Source organism: Microplitis demolitor, chromosome 2 (assembly GCF_026212275.2).
Source record: "Microplitis demolitor isolate Queensland-Clemson2020A chromosome 2, iyMicDemo2.1a, whole genome shotgun sequence".
NCBI classification, from domain to species: Eukaryota; Metazoa; Arthropoda; class Insecta; order Hymenoptera; family Braconidae; genus Microplitis; species Microplitis demolitor.
In genome coordinates this window covers 17,176,153-17,196,194 of record NC_068546.1, presented here as the reverse complement: position 1 = coordinate 17,196,194, position 20,042 = coordinate 17,176,153, and the positions used below count along the sequence as shown (strand labels likewise).

General features: G+C 32.9%; 1 protein-coding gene across 3 annotated transcripts in view; it reads right to left on the bottom strand.

The window, feature by feature from the left end:
- The window catches only part of LOC103576410 (uncharacterized), a 313,115-nt gene that overhangs the window by 59,220 nt on the left and 233,853 nt on the right, over nucleotides 1-20,042 (bottom strand). For all 3 annotated transcript variants that reach the window (XM_014442664.2, XM_053742847.1, XM_053742846.1), the window contains one exon: nucleotides 19,576-19,632. In XM_014442664.2, coding sequence (XP_014298150.1) covers nucleotides 19,576-19,632 — 57 coding nt within the window. The remainder of the gene's footprint in view (nucleotides 1-19,575; nucleotides 19,633-20,042) is intronic.

Genomic DNA, 20,042 nt, shown 5'->3' with positions numbered 1-20,042 from the left:
TGTTGAGCAGAAGTAGGACGTATCCGATAACCGTTTTTTTACTGCTGTCATTTCAGCATTAAGGTCATCTGGTCTGATTTTCACCTTCAGATCCTTAAAAAGTTCGGCAAATGTTTCGCCCTCCACGAGTTTGATTAAGATAGCTTGTTGACGCATTGCTTTAGGTTTCTTCCTCTTTCTTTTTCGGTGATTTTCTTCGACATCACTTTTCTTAAGGATAGCTTGCTGTCTTTCCTGGAACTACTGAGTTTTGCACTTCAGCTTTTTGGTGCTTAGTCCTTGGATTGACTTCTATCCAGCTACTTTCTGTTACAGATTTCTTAGAGGCCCACCCTTCAAAGATGGGATCTGAACTTTCTGTAACTAGAGCTCTCTTCTTGCTTCTGCCAATATTTTCTGGCACTTTTGATTTAAGAATGAAAAATTACTCTAAACCCGTAAGTACTGTAACCGGAGTACGACGGACAAACAGCTAAATTTTCCAAGGTGAAAAGTATGGTGAGACCGGAAACAATTCACAAAAGAATTGTGGATATATTGTAACATGAGGGAAAATTCGTCATCGACTCGTGGTTTAATATTATTTGAGTATAATAAAATGTTACCCGTCGAGCCACTTATGGTGACATCTATAATTACCATTCCAACTTTGACCGAGCAATCGATCGACCGCATGGATTGGAACGGGAGATCCGGCCAAGACGCCAAACTGAACAGCCGCGTTTTGGTATTTCGAACGATTTGACTCCGACCAAATGAACAATTCTCGATTTCGACGTTTGAACAATTTGAATTACGACTTTTAAGATCAATCCGAGTTTGAACGATGAACAATTAATTGCAACAAATAAATTCTGAGTGAGCAATAAACCGCCCACTGTGAACAAGCGGAAGGCTTGGAGCGAAACTGAACAAAGTGTGTAACTAATTTGTTAATAAACAAGTAAAGTGCGTTCGACCGATAATAATTAATTAAATTATTAATTAATTATGCGTACTAACTGTATGATAGTGCGATTGAACGCGAAATAAAATATTATTTTTATTTTATTTTATTTCATCGAGCAATTCTGAGAATTATGGTTTAATCGTGCATTTCTGATTTTACGACTTGAAAATCGAGCGCGAAATTTAACTGATTTTACGGCCATCTATTATGATAATTGTATCTTAATTAACACTCTTCAGTCACTCAGGACCATGTCAGAGACCTCTAGATCGAATTCTATTTGAATTTAGACGACAGTGGGGTAGATTCACACCTCCGAAATTGACATGTAAAAGGGCCAGCGAACACTTGCCCGAGGACTAAGGCCCTGGCCATCACCTAAAGTGGACTGATGACGCTTAGCGAGGTCCCTACTCTAGCACCAGGACTCATTACAATTTTTATGAGTCGGCCTAACGATAAGTTTGTTATATCGAGTCATTTAGCCCAGTAATCTGTTCTATTTCGGTCAATCTGTTACCTGAATGATTTCGTCTACTAAAACTTTCCTTTATATTAAAACTCAATTATTAATTTTATTATTAGTGATACTTGTTTTCATTCGAATTAATTAAAAAAGGAAATTTTGCGACTCCTTCAACAACCGATTGTTTCTTCGAGCAAGTAACTGACTGTGTGTTTTAATCAAGTACGAGTTCTACGAGCAATTCTGTTTTATTTATATCGAGTCAAGCGAAATCGGCAAATTATATATTAATTTGTAATTGACAATTTCGATTTGTGATACTGATTAATTATTTTGTTTGTTCAATATATGACTAATTATTTTTGTTTAGTTCTGATCAATCATTTATCGTCATCTTAAGTGCCTGTCCTTTTTTCGATCCACCAACTTAAGTCGTCATTTTCAAAAATTGTTTATTGGGGATTATAAAATCACCTGGCGCCCAACTTTAAATATTTTAAATAAGGTTGCCAAATAGTACGTGCACTTGGACTTCACTTCGATAGATCTCTGGTGGTGGAAAACCGCAAACAACATACATATATATATATATATATATATATATATATATATATATATATATATATATATATATATATATATGTGTTGAGACAATGCAGATTGTCTTCGTCGCCCTCAGCCTTACGGTTTCCCTGCTATCGTTGCGTCACCGACCTAAAACTAGAGTCACAGTGCCATGGTCACATGACTAATTGTCACCTCAACGCATGACTGGGAGGATAAGTGGGAGCGAGCCCAAAAACTCAGCCCTAAGACCTTGCGGTGGTTGAACTTCACTTCGATCTTGGATCACAATAAGCGCGCACGTGCTATTAATTATTAAATTTAAAGAAAAAATTCCAAATCGTTATAGCAATATACTCGCCACATTAGTATTATGAGTTTCTTTGTAATTTAAACTTTTCAAATTAACGAATTAATTTCATTATCGTTAAAATTAAATTATAAGACTAATTAAGTAACTGACGATTGACACGATATTATACAAATTAACTGCTACTAATAATTGTAAGTAATTTTATTATTATATCTGGTAAAATAAATAGTTCATTATATTTCATTATATTGCCTGTACTTTGCTTACATTTTTTTAAGCAAAGTTTTCCATAATTGAGTAAATTTGAGAGCATATGACCATAAGGTGTTTTATCTAGTTTTTATCTGTTGTCTGATCGAATGAGTGCGGATTTTTCTCATTGTGAGAACCTCACTGTGTTATCCTAGTAATATAAATTTCGTAGAGACCAACCTAAGCCAGCCCTGTTTATAAGATCTCATAAAATCCAGTAGATTCTCATGCATTCCTATAGAGGTTTTATAAGAATAAATGAGTTCTATGAGAAGTGCTATAGTTAAATATAGGACCTTAAACATACAGTTATAAGAATCTATCAGATTATTTAAGCAGGGAGGGTTCAACCCGTGAATTCCGATGGCTGCTGGTAAAAACCGCGAATATAAAAAGCGATTTGTCTCGATATATCTCATGCCGTAAATTAAACGAACAAAAAAGTTTCAGAAATTTTTTAGTGATTTTTGCAAGACTGTAATTTCGTGAAAAATAATCGTATCGAAAAATAAAAAAAAAGCATTTTGTAGCTTGAAATCTCTAACTTCAACGCAGTTTCATCAATTTTTTTAGACCTCCAGCCATTGCGCAAACATGAGAAATACTGCGAGAAAAAAAATTTTCTAAATTTTTTCTTTTCTTTGAGAGAGCCCACGGGCAGCAAAAAAGTTATTTTGGCTAAACCAATGCATGGGCTGGTTAAAAAATTTAATCAGCTTTAATTTGCATTTTTTTTTGAGATTCGTACGATAACTTGTCGTTAAGATATCAGCGTTTAAACGAAAAATGATCCTTTTGGTTTTGATCATTGATATTTCAGGTACTAATAAGCGCACAGTAAATTGAAGGGCGGCGTTAAAAATTTGAATAAATTTTCTACAAAAGCCTCTTATCATTTAAAAAAAAAAATTTTTTTTTTGTTTTTAACATCCATTAGAAGTAAGTACAAAAAAATGACTTTTTTTGGTTTTTTAGTAAATCGACCGCCACTCTGCAAATATCGATAAAAAAATAATGTTGCCAGGGACTTTTTCAGCTTATTGTACCTCCAATAACCCTGCAAATTTTTAAATTGATCCATCGAGCTGTTTTTTGAGGTGAATTGATCAAAGTTTTGCAAAATAATTAAAGGAACAAGTTTTGTTCATTTAATTGTGTAATCATAATCAAAATGAAAAAATAATTTTTTTCTGACTTTTCGTAAATTTTTTGGTTGATTACTTAGCAAATGCAAAGAAATGACAAAAAAACAAAAAATTTCCAAAAAATCTCAAAAAAAAAAATTTCGAACACAAAAAAACGAATTGCAATTTTTTTTTTCCTTTGATTTTTTTTGAAATTTTTTTTCTTGTCATTCCTTGCATTTGCTGAGTAACCAACCCAAAAATTTACGAAAAGTCGGAAAAAAATTATTTTTTCATTTTGATTATGATTACACAATTAAATGAACAAAACTTGTTCCTTTAATTATTTTTGCAAAACTTTGATCAATCCACCTCAAAAAACAGCTCGATGGATCAATTAAAAAATTTACAGGGTTATTGGAGGTACTATAAGCTAAAAAAGTCCCTGGCAACATTATTTTTCTTATCGATATTTGCAGAGTAGCGGTCGATTTACTAAAAAACCAAAAAAAGTCATTTTTTTGTACTTACTTCTAATGGATGTTAAAAACTAAAAAAAAATTTTTTTCTTTAAAATGATGTCAGGATCTTGTAAAGGATTTATTCAAGTTTTTAACGCCACCCTTCAATTTACTATGCGCTTATTAGTACCTGAAATATCAATGATCAAACCTAAAAGGATCATTTTTCGTTTAAAGGCTGATATCTTAACGACAAGTTATCGTACGAATCTCAAAAAAATGCAAATTAAAACTGATTAAATTTTTTAACCAGCCCATGCATTGGTTTAGCCAAAATAACTTTTTTGCTGCCCGTGGGCTCTCCCAAAGAAAAGAAAAAATTTAGAAAATTTTTTTTCTCGCGGTATTTCTCATGTTTGCGCAATGGCTGGAGGTCTAAAAAAATTGATGAAACTGCGTTGAAGTTAAAGATTTCAAGCTACAAAATGCTTTTTTTTTATTTTTCGATACGATTATTTTTTACGAAGTTACAGCCTTGCAAAAATGACTAAAAAATTTCTAAAATTTTTTTGTTACTTTAATTTATGGCATGAGTGTATATGTGGTGGTTCGGTTTCACTCTGCAAGATGGCATTGTACAACTTGCCTCTCGCAGTACTTCGTCCCTACACCTATTTCAATATATAACATTTCCAACATGTATCTTCCAACTCGGTGTCTTAGGTGGGGTATACGATACATACACCTAACTGAGAAGTCTTAACTATCTTATACTTAGACGAAACGCCTCTCACCCCACAAATATATTTTTCCTTCGCTCCTCTCCTCATTATCATTCACAACGTTGCACTCTTTGGTATGTAGCGATTTGGGCAGAGATTGCTTCAATCGAAACCTAAATAGTCGTCGTTACATGTATATATATATATATATATATATATATATATATATATATATATATATATATATATATATATATATTGTAACGGAAATTCCACTACCGGGGATCTACCGGAGTGAGGTCCGAATACACTTACCAGTTGGCAACCGTGTTCAAATTAGTTAAAGTTGGGCGCCAGGTGATTTAATGACCAACAAGAAACAATTTTTATATTATACGACTCAGAGTAGCGGATCGGGGAAAGGTCAGGCACTTACGATTACAATAAATGATTGATCAGAATTAAACAAAAAAAATACTCGTATATTAACAGAAGAAATAATTGATCGTTATCACAATTAAAAATGATCGGTTACAAACCAAATACAAGTGCCGTGGTCAGCTCGACTCGATATAAACAAAATTGAAAACAAAAAAAAACGTTGTTAATCGAAAAACAAAGTCAGTTCATTGCTCAAAAAAAAAAAAAAAAAAAAAAAACAGACAGATGTCGAAATAAAACAAAACTTATTTTACTTCACAAACACACAGACGACGTAGTTCTTAACCAAATACTCGACCAGTGACGTCAGAGTATTTTACATGACAAGACTCGGCTGCCGCAACGAATGAGAGAGAGATAATCCGCAATTCTCAGAAATACTCGACTGAAATAAAATAGAATAAAATAATATTTTATAGTTCGGTAACGCGTTAATTTCACTATCACATCACTATCGGGCGTAATTAATTATTAAATTAATTAGTATTTAATCACACCACTCATTTCACTTATTCAATAATAAATACGCTCCGACACTTTATTTAGTTCGTGCCGATGCTTCGGCTTGATTTTAAAAGGCGGTTTATTGTTCACTCGGACTTTATTTGTCGCGATCACTCGTTTGTTGTTCAAACTCTTAACTGTTCGAGACTTAACTGTTTTTTTCTATTTTTCCTTTATTCACAAATCAAAATTTTTCCAAAAGCCGAAAAACGCGGCCGCTCTCTTCAACGTCTCAACCGGCTCTCTCGATTCCTCCATCAAAGTTCAAATTCGCGGCATAGATGTCACCCAATCTATTGCTCAACGGATAACCAATCATTCGTCCAAATAATTTTTAAAACACGGGTCGACGTCGAATTTTTCACGTGTTACAATATATATATATATATATATATATATATATATATATATATATATATAAACTTCATAATCACTTATGAATCTTGAAACCGTTGGTATTTTTTTAACCTACTAGTGTAATTACGATAGATGATGACCAAATTTTTTATAAAATTCACTATGAGAACAAATGTTATAGTCAGATTTCTATGCAATCTACTAAAATTGCCATTTGGCAGCCGAAATAAAAGGTACTTTACTCGCCTTCAAAAGATTATCGACGCATAATGCTAACTACAAATATATGTATGAAACCTCATGTGAAACTTGTGACAGGACGATTTTCCAGCCCAGTAAAATTGCTCGTGAATAAATTTTTGAGTTAGTAAACTGACATCGCAACAACCAAGAGACCAGAAATCACGTAACGATTTTTGTTGATCACGGTTTACAACTAGACTTCCATTACTACGTAGTGGTCGAAGTCCGCGTTATTCCCAGGAGTCGCAATGCCCCATCTTAGAACCCGTAAGTCGACCTACTGGAACAAACTTTGGTCCAGTGCCCTTCAGACTACCTTGGAGGGAAACACGCGGCTGGTTTATTTGGGATGAGGACAATGTAGCCTAAGTGGCGTAATTTCTGGGGGGAAGAAACTATCAGCATTAATTTTACACATCGAGTGACCGAGTGTGGGCTCGCTCAACGCTGTTACAGGTATTACGATAAATCAGGGACCTAGCAATTTTCTAGGAGATGCGCAGTTAGTAAACTGGAGATTTGGTAACCAGACTACGAATGGGAGGAAAAGAAGCCATTCTTGGCTATCGAGCGTAACGTAAAGGACATATTTTGTGGAAACTGCGAATAATACTATATAATGGTACTGATTATTTGAGTTTGACATTGACATTATTTTTTAGTAATGCTGAGTGCTGAAGGGTAATTTTATATTATCGTATCTCGCATAAAATTGCATATATTTGATGAACGTTACTATGACTGTTCTGGTGGACTTCAGCTTGACCCAAAGTCAATAAGAGGTAACAAGAGGAGGTGATTTCCTCACTGAGAACAGTGCAACGTAGAAAATAGCACGTGAGAAAATCGATTTTCGTGAACGTAAGTCTGACTACGTATCTTCCCACTACGTAGAAGAGGCTTACCGTTCTAAACATAAGACACATTTGTTAATGAAGTTATCATAGAACTATCCTCACTATATTCTATAAGTGACAACATACATATAACAGAATTTCAGGACGTATCATACAAAAGTTAATCGAGGTTAAAGTCGCAGAAAATTTTGTTTTTTGGTATTTTTTCAAAGTTTTCAAGGCTATCAAATTATTAATATAAAAGTTAAAATTAAAAAGTAAGAAGAAAATTTGAAAGCTCATTAATCAACAATAAAAATGCTTCTGTCATAAATAAACTATGTTATGTCCAACTAGTAGCTTGTACTGTGATGTTGGACAAGTTATTATTATTATTTTCGGCCCTAGTCTTTCAACCAATAGACCGGGATCATACTAAGTAATTATTTGGAAGGTTTGTTTTGAAATGAAAGATGTTGAATATACGAATTTAACTACTATATATTATACAATTAAAAATTTTGATGATGTGAATACAATAACTTTTACTAAACACTAGTAAGACAATCAATAAAATAAAGTGTGAGGACACTTGTACAATTAAATAAAAATGAATAATTAAGTGTGAGAACACTTGTAAATGAAAAACTAGTACGGAACTAGTGTAAAGTGTGAGAACACTTGTACTTAAATTTTCTCATCCTTACTGACCCAGGACTAAGAACTGAGACTAAACAAAACTGAAACTCTGTGACTCAAAAAAACTGCTACTGCGAAAAAAATGACTATTTTAGATTTTGCGACCCTTTTTATGTGTTTTACTTTGTCCTATTTTGTCTATTGTTTCGGAGAAAATTGTGTCCAATCGGAGCACAATTCCTTTGGGTCCTTTCCCTTTCCCTAGGATTTTTCATTAGGGAAGTGGTAAAGGCCCACCCGATGCAGGCCTATGTGTGGGAGCATACAAACATACACCAACATGCACAATATTACATGTATAACAATATTTTAACTTATTTATAACTTTATATAGCAAAAATTTATATCTATTTTTATAAATTTTCCTTATAATAAATTTACTTTAATTTATTTATTTAAACTTTTATGTCTATCCTCATAATTTTTATTTATTTAAATTCTATTAATTTATTTATTTGGTTTACATAAAGTTTTAAATTTATTTGCATGAATTTTATTTATATAAATTTTATCAATTTACTTATTTATTAATATAAATTTACATCTATTCTCATAATTTCTTTACTTATGTAAATATGATTAATTTATTCGATTAATTGATAAATATTATTTATTTTAATATTATGTCACGATATTTAAATATCGTGGCAGTCTCACATCAGGTCGGTGGGCAACAGATGGCAGCACACGCTGCTCACACGTCTCTACACTCATTAATTTTATGATTATTTTGTTTATATATAAGATTTTCTTTTTATTATTGTATTGCTTGTACTTAATTAAATTTTTAGGTGAAAACTGCGCTGAAATCAGCAAAAATTACTGATTAGGTTTAGTTTATAAGTATAATTTATGAGACTGGGAGGTAATTATTCATTTTATTTATATGCTTGTAATTATTGTGGTTGGTCGGCGCATGCGCGGCGACGCAACAGTTGTCAGCAACAAATTTATTATATTATAAACGAAATTTATAATTATTTTGCATACACTATTAATTGGTTTAGCCATTTAAGTTACTGTTAATTAAGTAATATACGAAGTAATTGGGCATTTGATGTCGGGAATTGGCAAGGTTACACAATTGACATCGGGTACGTCATCGTTGGTAGTATTTGAAAGTAACATGCGACAGAGATATTACTCCGATGGGTTAAACTGAGATGCATATATAAAAGATGGCCGGTCGAGGTGCCGGCATGAAAATCACGTGCTGCCATCAGTGCGGCCAGATCGTGGGTAAAACGACCCCCCACTTTCTGCCGCGCGGGCGACACATACAACTTGGGAAGACCTGTTGGTGTGTCGGGTGCGGCGGAAGAAGCCGAAGGGAGCCGAGCTCGGAGGAGAATTTACTCTCCCCACTAAGCACAGAGGAGTCACACACACAGCTGTGACTCTCTGTACATGAAAAATTCTGAGAATCCGATCTCAGCCGAAGCATACAGCGGGAAAAATAATAATAATAATAATAATATAAAATATAAAAATATAATAATAATATAAAATAATATAAAATAAATTCGAATTTTTTTTTTAAATAAATTTTTATTTAAAAAAAAAATTTTTTTTTTTTTTCAGGATTAAATTATTATAAAACAATAAATTATAAATATTATGATTCTTGCTAGTAAATATTACTAGCGAGAATGGCGATTGATAATTATTACACCGGTAATTCTCAAACGCAGCTTTTATAATAGTTCTTATGAACTACGGGTAACCGTGGAAACAGTCAAGTGGAGTGAGCGACTACTTTGGAAGCATAAACTCCGTCGTCGAGTCCTCGCTGATACAAATTTTTTTTTTTTCTTTCAAATTTTTAACTTTTTTTTTTTTAATGTTTAAATAAGAGTTGATGTATCAGTACCAGACCATTCCATGCATTTATATATCTATATTTGTGAATATGGATATACACAAGTATAGATAGATACAAATGCATGAAGTGGTCCGGTACTAATACATTTAAACTCTTTTTGCGGCTAAACTAGTGAAGAAACGAAAGTGCACCAAGAGACCTTTTTTATAGAGATTTTTATGCTTTAAAAAAATGGTCTCTTATCATTTTTTCGTATCTTGAATAAATAAGCCAAAATTTTGAAAAAAAGCCATTTTTATGTTTTTTTTCAGTTTTAAGCTCTCTTTGCGGCTAGGAGATACGAAAGATTACTTGTGACACAGCTTTCCACATTACCCCGGAGGTACTGTGTCCTGGCATGCGTTTCCACTTTTTTTACATGGCGGGATCCTCTTGTAGGCCTAAACCATGGTTTAATTATAGCTAAAGGCTTTATATTTACTTTACTAATAGAAAGTAGAGCTGATGGCTCTCAAAATTCATCAAGTATTTTCTATTTTCACCCTCATAAACGTAAGTTGAAGTTTTACAGCGTTGATCCATATGTGTATGTATACACTCTTCAATTGGATTCTTTATCTCTACCATATTTGCTTGATTATGCAGTTCATCATTTGAAAGTTCATTTTTTATTTTCATTGTATTTTTTACTTTACGTTTCTTTGTCATTAGTACTGTTTAAAATTTACCCTCTCATAATTGATCAAGATAAATAAATATATTTCTATTCTTTCTATCTGAAGTGAGCGGGGCTATCAATAAGTATTGTTATCAATAAGTAAGACAGAAGTCGTAACATTCATCATACCTTCTGTCTTTGTCACTCTTACGGTATCGCTGATGACAGAGTCTCGGTCAGCGCCGGCCGATTGACAGCGCTGCGACAATCGATTGTTATTGTCTCTGTCTTACTTATTGAGTCATTGGGGACTGCGCGGCTAAACTTTTTTTGTCAAGCAGTTATATTTAATGCAATACCAATATTATTTTTATGATAATTTTTAGTTGTTAAATGCATTCTAACTCAAATGCTCTTATAATCTTCACAAAAGCAATTTTTAATGATGACGAAGTTTCTTAAAGTCAATCGCGTCTCTTTAAACTTTAAATGACCGAAGGAGTTACACGCGCGCGTTTTTCGCGCCTCGGATCTCGGTTATAAACAAATGTGCCCGGAGTTACACGCGCGCGTTTTTCGCGCCTCGGATCTCGGTTATAAACAAATGATGCTTCGTTTGTTCGTCAACGGACGCTGTTTCCGTAAACGATCAATTTTACGTATAAAGTTATACGGTGTGCATCAGCTATTGGGATTACTGCGTTCCTGAAATAAAATTTAAAGGTATTTAACTAAGTATTTATATATTTTTATTTTTATAATTATTATTAACATTAAGTACAGTGTGTGTTTTTTAATGAATAAATAGTGTAGATTATTTGAATTATTAATAGATAAATGCACGTCCGACTTTCTAAGTATCGCGAACGCGTTGGTTAGAGTTTATATAGATTTAATTGGTCATCGTACTATTGCTACTGTTTCTGTTTTTTTTTTTTTAATTAAATATGGATTTATCAGAGCCTTCTGCTAAAAAATCCAAAAAATCTCGAGTCAAGACTTTCCAGCAGCAATGGTTCGATGATTTTCCAGAGTGGAGACAATGGGTGAGTGAATGTCCGTCAGACCCCACGAAATTCTTTTGTGTTGCGTGCGATATTTATTTAACTTGCGGTAGGTCAGAAATTGACAGGCATTTAAAAACAGATAAACATATTCAGCTCACGCGTACCCATCATCTTAGAAAAGGTATTGTTCACTCTAATGTAGGCATTTTAGGAAATTTAACTCTTTCACCAGTTAGCTCTCTCCCAGTTAGCTCTCCCCCAGTTAGCTCTCCCCCAGTTAGCTCTTCTCCAGTTAGCTCTTTCCCAGTTAGCTCTCCCCCAGTTAGCTCTTCTCCAGTTAGCTCTTTCCCAGTTAGCTCTCTCCCAATTAGCTCTCCCCCAGTTAGCTCTCCCCCAGTTAGCTCTCCCCCAGTTAGCTCTCCCGCCGTTAGCTCTCCACCAGTTAGCTCTCCACCAGAGGCCAGTTCCCTGCCATCTTCTTCTGGACTCAATTTTAATGATCGAGTCAAAGCTGCCGAAATTAGATTTGCAACTTTTGTTGCTCAACATAATATATCTTTTTCTACTGCTTCGGACATGTTGAAATTATTTCAAATGATTGGTAAGGAACCTGCTATTCTTCAAAAAATGGCCATGGGTAAAACTAAAACTACCAAAGTAATTAATAACGTTGTTAGTGTCCGTGAGTCAAAAAGGGTTGATGAGGTTGTTAAAAACACCAAATTTTCTGTTTTTGTTGACGAGACTACTGACGTTACTAATGAAAAATGGATGACTTTGATGGTTCGCTACGTTGATCCACAAACTTTACTCGTTAACACCGAGTTGTTGAAATTAATCCATATCGATGCTATTAACGGTAGTGCCGACCGATTGGTTCAACAATTCATCAGTGCGATAGCTGAAAAGGAAGTTCCTCTGCATCAAATCATTAGTCTTGCCTGTGACAATGCTTCGGTCATGGTTGGTCGAAATAATTCTTTCAAAGTTCATTTGAGTAAGAAAATCCCTAACCTTTTAACTCTCCCCTGCATTTGCCATTCTTTAGCACTTGTCGCTAAAGATGCCAGTACTGCCATACCCTCGAAAATTCATTCTTTCGTTGCGGATATTTCTTCTTTTATTAATAATAGCCCAAAACGAAGCGCAATTTTCTCCCAATTTCAGGATTTTTATGATAAAAATCCTTCTAAAGTTACTCGATTTGCTGCTACACGATGGTTGTCTCGTCAAATAGCAATTACTAGGATTTTAAATAATTGGCAGGCGATTAGAGGTTTTTTGATTGACCAATCTTCAGAAAAAAGTGCAGCTGCTGATACCTTAATAGAAACTATGAAGGATCCCTCGACGAAAGCGTATTTACTTTTCTTGCAATGGGCACTTGAACCTTTTAATAAGATCAATGCTCATTTCCAAGGAAATGATACGCTAGTCGGTCAACTGCAACCTTTTTCGAAAAAATTGTTCACTGAAATTCTGCAAAAGTTCATGAAATCTGCCTTATTGAAGCCTGAAATCTTTGACAATGGAGTTCACGAAATAAACTTTGGATTAATCACAAATCAACTTGATTTGTCTGAAGTCGACGTCGGAGCAAATTGTGAAGATTTCTTACGGCTTCAATTAAGATCAGGCGATCCTAAATCTGAATCAATTGTTCACCAGGTGCGTGTCAATTGTTTAAATTTCTATGTAATTGCTGCTGAAAACATCCGCGAGAGATTACCGTTTGAAGATAGTTTCTTATCCAGTCTTACTGTTTTTGCACCGGAATTGGCACTCTTTGAAAAGGATAGGGAATCTTCATTTTTAAAAGTCAAAAATGTCTGTGATGTTCTTGGCGTTCCTGTAGACGGATCTATTCAAACTGAGTGGAATTTGTTATATTTTGTTGATGTGAATTTAAAAAAGCAATGGAGCAAATTGACATTTGACGAAATGTGGATGAAAATTTCCACTTTCACTTGCTCAAATAATAATATACAATTTCCAACTTTGCGCTTACTTTCAGGTCTCATCAGATCACTCCCCCATTCAAATGCTCCGGCTGAAAGGGCGTTTTCGTTAATACCTGAAATTAAGACGAAAAAAAGAAACGGCCTTACTGCTGAAACGCTGAATTCACTTTGTGTGATTAGATCTCTCGCTAAATCAGGAAAATTAAATCCCTTAGAAATGACGATAGATAAGAACTATGTAGATATGATGAATTCTTCAGATTTGTACCCTGACGGAGTCAAGGCCCCCCCGAGGAATGTGAATCTTCATGCGTATGACAGTAGTGATGATTGGCGAATGATTGAAGATTGAATATGTATTTAATTGGGTCCTGTATGAATGTTGAGTATTTATGTATTTAAAACTAATCTCCATGTATTATTTTCAGTCATTAAAAAGCCCTGCTTTTTTGCTAGTCATTGCTGTGATTTAAAGTTTAAGCTAGTCATAGTTGTGATTTAAAGTTTAATTAAGTATTTAAGATAGTATAAGAATTAGATCAATAAGCTCTGCTTTTCTAAGTCAATTGTAATTTTAGTGCAATATTTTTATACAGTATTTACAAATATATAGAAGCTACAGCTCTTAGCTCTGCTTCTGACTAGTCAATCGTGTTAAAATTTAGTGTAATGGGCTAATAATTTATTTAATATCACGTAGAAGTTAGTCTTCCGCTCTTCTATCTCATAATGTATTTAATATAGAGCCTTAAGTTTTACTTCTTTTTAGTTTATACTTGTTAATATTAGAGCCTTCAGCTCTACTTTCTATTAGTAAAGTGAATATAAAGCCTTTAGCTATAATTAAACCATGGTTTAGGCCTACAAGAGGATCCCGCCATGTAAAAAAAGTGGAAACGCATGCCAGGACACAGTACCTCCGGGGTAATGTGGAAAGCTGTGTCACAAGTAATCTTTCGTATCTCCTAGCCGCAAAGAGAGCTTAAAACTGAAAAAAAACATAAAAATGGCTTTTTTTCAAAATTTTGGCTTATTTATTCAAGATACGAAAAAATGATAAGAGACCATTTTTTTAAAGCATAAAAATCTCTATAAAAAAGGTCTCTTGGTGCACTTTCGTTTCTTCACTAGTTTAGCCGCAAAAAGAGTTTAAATGTATTAGTACCGGACCACTTCATGCATTTGTATCTATCTATACTTGTGTATATCCATATTCACAAATATAGATATATAAATGCATGGAATGGTCTGGTACTGATACATCAACTCTTATTTAAACATTAAAAAAAAAAAGTTAAAAATTTGAAAGAAAAAAAAAAATTTGTATCAGCGAGGACTCGACGACGGAGTTTATGCTTCCAAAGTAGTCGCTCACTCCACTTGACTGTTTCCACGGTTACCCGTAGTTCATAAGAACTATTATAAAAGCTGCGTTTGAGAATTACCGGTGTAATAATTATCAATCGCCATTCTCGCTAGTAATATTTACTAGCAAGAATCATAATATTTATAATTTGCACCCGACACACCAACAGGTCTTCCCAAGTTGTATGTGTCGCCCGCGCGGCAGAAAGTGGGGGGTCGTTTTACCCACGATCTGGCCGCACTGGCTGCCATGGTCAGACGTGGATAATCTTTTGTACGAGCAAGGTGTGCTGCTGCGTTCTAAAATTTTGCTTAAGTGGTCTCGCTTTGATATATATATACCCATTGTCAATTAAACTGAGTTTGAATTACGTTAATATCGAAGAGCGATATTTTAATATTGAAACTCATTGGATATTGAAAAACTGACGATGGAGCCTGTTCGCCGATTGTACTACAACGACGACTGTAAGTACCTTTGGTAAATTCATTGGCGTGTAACTTTGCATTCCCGCGTTCGTGGCCATTTGCAAGCGTGGGAATATCACGTAGTTGATAAAGTATTATTGTTGGTATTATTAGGTTGTGATTACAAGCATACGAATAAAATTAGTAATAATCGAGCCCAGGGGATGATAAAAATTTAATCACGATTAGTTATTATTATTTAAATAGCGAATATTTATTGTGAAGAAACATTTTTGTTATTATTATTATTTTATGCCACGTGATTACCATCATATGCGACTGGGCCTCGATAGTCTGATATATGTATATATGTATACATTTATCAGCGCTGAGTATTAATGTTTTGAGTTATAAATTTTTAATATTCTGATTATTATTTATGAATGATTATCGATAAAATTTATGAAATATTACTAATCTGAATTAAGAAATATTAGTAATTTGCAAATCGATTACTAATAATTTGAGTTAAAAATTATTAGTATATGAGTATTATTTTATAAAATTATCATTGATTTGATTTGAATTATTAATTATTAATTAGCGGAATATTGCTTAAAGAATAATTATTATTTAGCGTATTGATTATTCCTACATTGAATCATTAATTATTATTTATTCGAATATTGGTTAAAAAGTATTATTAATTTGCGTATTAATTATTATTAATTTGAGGTTTTACTTGTTATTAATTTGAATCATCATGGTCTTTATTTTTTTGAGTTGAATTATCAAATAATTATTTATTTATTTGCGTTAATAATTATTTTATTATTTTTGCTTATGTTCATGTGCGAGTGAATTATTAACTATTCACAGATATATATATATTTTTGTTCAACACATTGATTGCTTCCGCAATATTATTATTATTTTAAGTATAATTTATATGCGCATACTAGTTCTATTATTTTCTTTTGTAAGTGAGTTATTAATATTTTTTTTGAACATTATTTATGTGAGTATGCGCTATACACTGACTGATTATTTTAATTAATTGATGGATAATTAAAGCAAATGGTCGTCAACCCGGTATTTATTTAATTCTATTATTTTAATTACTGCTATCTTTCTTGCTATCCTTTTTCCTAAATCTGAAATCGCTATCCTGTCATTTTATTTTATTTTCATTTTCATTTTCTCCGTTGTGTTATTTTGAGTTGATTTTGTTCGTGAGGCACACGAACTGGCGCCCAATTAGGATTTCTAACCCAGCCTGAGCGGAGCAGCCAGTCCAGGGAGATTCAGGACATCTCCAGGTGGGATATTTGGTTCTGGGTCTATTTTATTTTCAGTTTTCGATCAACGGAGGGCCATAACGGCTATTGAGCGCCAACTACACTCCGCCGTGGGACGCGCGAAATAGAGGAGAACGTTATAATTATTTATTCAGATAGTTTCTTTATTAATTTGCTTCATGCAAAAATTATTTATTTGAATTTCTTTTGAGTAAGATTTATTTTTCATATTATGTATGTGAATGTTTTGTGTTAAAAGTCTTTTGTTTAAATTTATTTCATTAAAAATTATTTATTCGAATACTCTGGACAACGTGTCATTAAAATCATTTTTTTCCTTGGATATCTATTCTACGTTTACGTGGGTACCGAAATATTATTATCTACAAAAGTGCACTTACAAATGTAAGGCTTATAAGATTATATACTTTGTTTATTTTATTTATTTATTTAAAAATGAGTCATTGTTAAACTTTCAATTTTTCTTTTAAAATATTTTAAATACACTTTTGTTGATAAATATTTTTTGTTAATTCCTAAAAAAAATTGTTTCCAGATGGCCTTTGGGCCTTCATTCTATTATGACCGGAGGGGTCATTGAAAACGCATTTGGTTATTTGTTCTAGTATTTTTACGTGCGTCAGAGCAAAATTAATTTACTAATTCTAAAATCTTTTGACAACTAAATTATTTTTTGTCGCTCTAGAATTATTAAAGAAAAATAAAATTTGGTCGCCACGTAATTTTAATAAGAAAATAAAATTTATTATAAAAAGTTCAGCATCTGAGCTGGATGTAACACTATGATGTTTGGGTTATAAGTTATTTGCAGATAAAGCAGCGGCGGATGATGATTTTCAAATTCCCGTTATGAAAATCGACGATTTTCGAAAAATTCGGGAAGTTATTGTTCTTACCTCAATTTTCGAAAATCGAGTTTTCACCAGATGCCAACGTTTTGAAATCCTAGGAAGCTAGTCTGACTATTTTCAGACTGATGTCCGAGTATTTGTGTGTGTGCGCGCGCGCGCGCGCGCGCGCGTGTGTGTGTGTGTGTGTGTGTGTGTGTGTGAGTGCGTGTGTGTGTGCATTTGAACGCTTTGTAACTTTAACTAATTAGTTGATCAATCGACTCTAAAATCGAAGCAGCTTAATCATTTCAGTATAATCAGGATCATTTGTTTTAGAAATATCATTGGAGAAAGAAATGGTGTAAGACACTTGTTTTTCGAATATGTTCAAAAAGATTAAATTGATCGATTTTAAATTATAATCAGCACTAAAACTTAATTAAACACATTGAATGCTGCTTTAAGCACTAGTATCAGATGATTACTTCAAGACACATCGTTGTAAGAAACATTTCAAAAAATTATTTTTTACTAATAACTTTAAAAACACTGAACTGATAGATTCCAAGAATTTTTTCTTGCTAAAGACTTGAAAAACTGCGTTAAATACCGCCTCAAACTTCAAAATTAGTTTAGTTTGTATGATATCGGTGATGGAAAATTAAAAAATAACAACTTACTTCACCTTTCCTGTATAACGCATTATATAATTCATCATATCTATCAAAACTTATACCGGCCTATTGCCTTCATAGTGTTTGATGATCGCTACATAAATTATTACAATCGGTTCATTAGTTTAAGTGATATCATCACCAAAACTTTTGAAAAATTGATGATTTCGACAATTTTTTTCTTAAGTTTTATATATTAACTTGCTGATTCGATTCATAGTCGGTGCAATTCTTTATCTTGATTATTTCTACCAATTTCTGTCCAAAACTATCGAATTCATCGAGCGCAAATGTGAACAAAACTTTAAAGAACGATCCTTATTGATTATTTTCAATTTCTTTGAGTTCGTGGAAATTAATACGAAACGTAAAGTTTATGATCTACAAAATTTAAAAAGTACCAATGTATTTAGAGGTATTGTCGAGCTCAGAGAACTCCAACATGCATTGACAATAATTTTTTTGGGCTCGTTGAGCTCGAGAACAGTAGAACATTTCGAGGCTGGCCCAAAGCATCAATCGTTTTTCGAATTTTTTTTTTCTTTTTTCGGCAAATCGAAAAATTAAAATCACCGATAATAATTTTCTTACTTGACCGATTCAGCTCATCTTCGAGTATGATCAAGGTAATTACCTTAAAAATAAATGTAGGAATATTTCATTGAGATCCGATAAGATATTGTAAGCGCTATCACGATGACGAGGTGCATTATATTCATACTAGGTCATATATGCGCGATAGAAACGTCGTAATTTATGAAAGACTTATTTTTGAATAATAATAGTCGCAAAACAAAAGATATATTCGATTAGCTTCAAGAAACATTTAATCAAGTTGGATTACAATGTGTGATACATAAGTTACCCTGGTTAAGAAATCCGATTCACTTCAATAGAATTTGATTAGAAATTTCCGATTTAATCCCATTGGAATGAATCGAAAATTTCCAAATAAATATCATTTTCTGATTGAAACCGATGGAATCCCATCCAAAATTTGTAATAGAAATAAATCGGTTCCAATAGGACAATAATAACGAAATAAAAATATTAGTTTCCGATTGGAACCGATTTATTATGATTTTAATTTTTTAATGGGATTCAATCGGAAAGAAATATTTTGATTTTCATGCACTTGATTCTAATTGAGATTGATTCAGTCCGATCAAACTCGAATGGATTTCACTCGGAATTCTCAACCAGGGTTACATTACATAATGGCGCTTGTCCAAGAAAAAGACTCGGGTAATTTTTACTCAGTTCGTAGTTTCTAATCATCTGTGAGGAACCAGAAAAGTGCGGTATTATTTTTTTTATCGAGTTTACTTAAAAATGATTCAAGAATTGAAATTATTCCAAATGGTTTTAAATTTTTCAAGGCTATTAAATAGTTGGAAAGAATAGCTAAAATGTTAAGATTAAGGTAAAAAATTAAAACTTATTAAAACAGCTTTCAAACACATTCAATACAAATTTTCTATAACTTTTCGGTTCAAAGTTATGTGATCTTCAATAGTAAAAGATAAATATTTTAAAAAATCGTGAAACTTTTAAATATGTACAATTAACATGAAAATGAATATACTGGAAAATATTTTACCTCCTCGTGCTCTCTATGAAAGCGTTCTTTCTGCTTCAAGGCATCCTGCATTTTTAACTGAAACATTCAACAAGCATACAATGAATATATGGTCATTATCATAGAAAATTCTAAAATAAATAAATTTGGAAACGTCAATTATAAGTTCATCTCAAGAATACTGATGATTTTTTTATTTAATGTTTATTTTAATGTTATTTTATTTGTTCGCATTCGTTAAGATTAATGAATGATACATTACAGGAATGTGAATAAGACATTGAAAACGAATTCAATGGCCGAAATAAAAGGACAAATGATAAGAAAAAGGTAAATAAATTGAAATGACAAAAATATTGATATTTGTAGTGTGTGGCACCAGTACTCGTATTAAGGTGTGGGGGGGGGGGGTGAGGTTAATTCGTACAAAAAAAGGCATCGTTTCCAGAATTTTCTGTAACGACACAGTTAAAATCGCTCTATTCGAA